This window comes from Triticum dicoccoides, chromosome 3A (assembly GCF_002162155.2).
Source record: "Triticum dicoccoides isolate Atlit2015 ecotype Zavitan chromosome 3A, WEW_v2.0, whole genome shotgun sequence".
Taxonomy (NCBI): domain Eukaryota; kingdom Viridiplantae; phylum Streptophyta; class Magnoliopsida; order Poales; family Poaceae; genus Triticum; species Triticum dicoccoides.
Window position 1 is genome coordinate 17378010 of NC_041384.1, and position 2840 is coordinate 17380849.

General features: G+C 46.1%; 1 protein-coding gene across 1 annotated transcript; it reads left to right on the forward strand.

The window, feature by feature from the left end:
- The first annotated feature begins 978 nt into the window (after nt 1-978).
- LOC119266546 (E3 ubiquitin-protein ligase SINA-like 5) lies at nt 979-1861 on the forward strand. The gene is made up of 2 exons (XM_037547784.1): nt 979-1059; nt 1157-1861. The coding sequence occupies exons 1-2, from the start codon at nt 979-981 to the stop codon at nt 1859-1861; spliced, it is 786 nt and encodes a 261-aa protein (XP_037403681.1).
- The last annotated feature ends 979 nt before the right edge of the window (nt 1862-2840 follow it).

A 2840-nucleotide genomic window follows, 5' to 3' on the forward strand; every position in this document is an offset into this window, starting at 1 on the left:
GGGGGGGGGTCGGGGGGAGGAACCCTAGTCGCAGGAGCTCAGCGGGGTCGGGCAGCGCTATAGTTTGGGCACTAGCCAACGTCACCGATTCCAATGCTGAGTACACCACGAATGAGATGCTAACTCCAAAAATTTCATTCATATTGCATGCTGGGTTGTCAAACTTAAAAGTCTAGTTTCCTCGAAACGACCAATCTTTCCACAAAGAGAGTGAATTTTTAGATCCGGGGGGCCCAGACACCCCCTTATCTGTACCACTCATTCAAAATATGGTGTATTGAGATTTGTGCGCCTTATTGTAGCCAAGGAATCCATTAGCAGCTCTGGTGTGTCATACTCTCACATTGTTTTAGCCTAATATAAAGTTTCTCTCACATAGTCACATCACATGCTTGCATGCAGAGTGTCGCTCCCAGAAGGTTTTTCCTGCTCAAGACCCACTCTCTCCAACTTATCTCAGTCATAAGCAAATTTGCATGAACAATTTCTTTCACATTGTCAGTTTGTCACCTATACTTAAAAAATATCACCCTCATTTTTCACACAGTCACACATTGGTAAACTCTTTTTTTATCTCTTAACTTCTGAAGCCGCATGCAGGCTCCTCTCCCTCAAAAGTAAAAGATGTGCTACTCCATTGATAAAAAAAGGTTACTGCCCAACTGTTCCCCTACGGGTCGGAATCTCTCCTGCAGGCCCTGCCTGTCTCGGCAAATTGCTTGGTTGATTAACCTGACACCACAAAAGGCCAGCTGGTGGAGCACCAAATATTAAAATTGTTGAACGGACTAGACAAGGAGGTGCCGGGACTCCCGGGTGCTATAGCACCTTTTCGTTCCACAAATTAATAACTGCATGCTGAGTTATGGCCATTGGAAGTCCAAACAAAAACACTCTCCAGAGTCGCTATATATCAGTAGTACTCCATGATGAATTAACTCTGACAAATGTGAGAGGAGGAGAAGAAGCGTTGCAAAGATGCAGGATGTCACCATGATGGGGATGGAGGTCTTCAACTGCCTCGCCTGCTATCTACCCCTCAGACCTCCGATATACCAGGTAGGTAATCCGACGCATCACATCCACCATACGTATGTACTATCACCAGATCATGAAGTGAATTTTCGTAGTCTGATTGTTTGTCAATTCATTCTAGTGTTCCGTGGGGCATTTCATCTGCTGCTCTTGCCATGACAAGCTTCCGGCGGAGGAGAGGAAGTGCAGCACCTGCTCCGCCGCCATCTCCCAGCGCTGCTACGGCATGGAGCGCGTCGTGGACGGCATCCTCCTTCCCTGCAAGCACGGGTGCAAGAAGAAGATCGCCTACCACCACAGGGCGGAGCACGAGAGCAATCAGTGCCGCAACCGGCCGTATGTGTGCCCGGTCTCCGGCTGCCGCTTCTCTGGGACCAACGCGCAGCTCCTGGACCATTTCACCGCCCGTCACAAGTGGAAGACGAAAAGGTTCGTATACTCTGTGGCGTTCGATCTCCAGGTCCAGCCAGGCTATCATCTCCTCCGTGGCGGCGACGGCCGCGTCTTTTTGCTCAACATGGCGCCCCCGGAGTCGCTTGGTCATGCAGTCTCCCTCGTCTCCGTCAAGCCGATCGCTCGGGGACACGTGATCCGGTGCTCCGTTGGTTTCTCGCGCTTCTCTGGCCACTACCAGGTTACATGGCTGGAACTCGGGAGCTTGTCCAGGTCTGATGGGATGCTGGCCGAGTGCTTCTTCGTCGTGCCCAAGGTGTCCAATGGAGGTGTGATGCTCAACATCACCATAGATGACGGCAAGCTGTACGAGGAGGACCATGACGACGACAACTACAAGGACTGGGAGGACGAGGAGGTTACATATGATTGATGGGCTGCACGTCTCAATGCATAGTATCCCCTATATATGGTGACTGCTTTCATGAAGTAGGTTATGCATGCTTTGCTCTCGTCCTCGGTTGAATGATTGGTCATCTAAGTTGTTCCAACGTGTTAAGTATTTTCAACTTTTATCTAGGTTGATGCCGCTACTACGTGAATTAATTATATGGGTATCCGAAAAAATGAGCATGCAACATCTTCAATGTGTTTTTACTAACAAATAGTTATGATCCCATATAATTTTTTTGTGCAAATCATTTTTTTGCTTCACTTTAGACTTCACTATTCTTTATGAATGAAATAATCCTTGGACACTATTAGGATTTTTTTTCCTTTTAAGTTTTTCTCACGATTCGAACATCCTTAAGAAATTGTATGTGATTGATGCATTGCCCGTCTCCATATCAATGGGGGAATGTGTGCAAGATTTTTGTTGCGGGATGTGTTCAAACTTCAAAGATGGAATGCAATCCGGGGCTTCTAGTTAGTGCTCTATGTTGCCTCTGCAATGTTTTCATGAAATAGATTATGTATGCTTTGCTCTCGGACTCTCACTTTCAGTGTACAAATTTTACAAATTATAAATGGATCACTTAACATGGGTTTCAGAAACTCCACAAGTGTTCTTTGCTTTTTCCATCCATGGTGCAAACTTCTCCACCTTCAACAAAAACAGTGATTCTCAAATCGATCAAGCACGCCCCTAACATGATGTTCATACTCCTTCACGGAGAGACACAAACATTAGCAACACATAGCAGTAGTGCTAGGACTAGAGATAGAAACTCTCTTTAAAAAGGACTAGAGACAGAAACTGATTGACAGCTTGGAGCACTAATAGATACTTAGTTCAGATAACTCATAAAGCATAAAGAGAGCATAAACCACTTCATGGAACCATGACCACCATTTCTGAATGTAGGAGAGTAACGACATAAAGTAATTCAGGACATATTGCGACTTAGGTC

What these genes read in the sequence shown, in the direction of transcription:
- LOC119266546 (XM_037547784.1), top strand. Translation starts at nt 979, where the DNA reads ATGCAGGATGTCACCATGATGGGGATGGAGGTCTTCAACTGCCTCGCC. An exon ending in TCAGACCTCCGATATACCAG is followed by an intron (nt 1,060 to 1,156) that starts GTAGGTAATCCG and finishes AATTCATTCTAG; the next exon opens with TGTTCCGTGGGGCATTTCAT.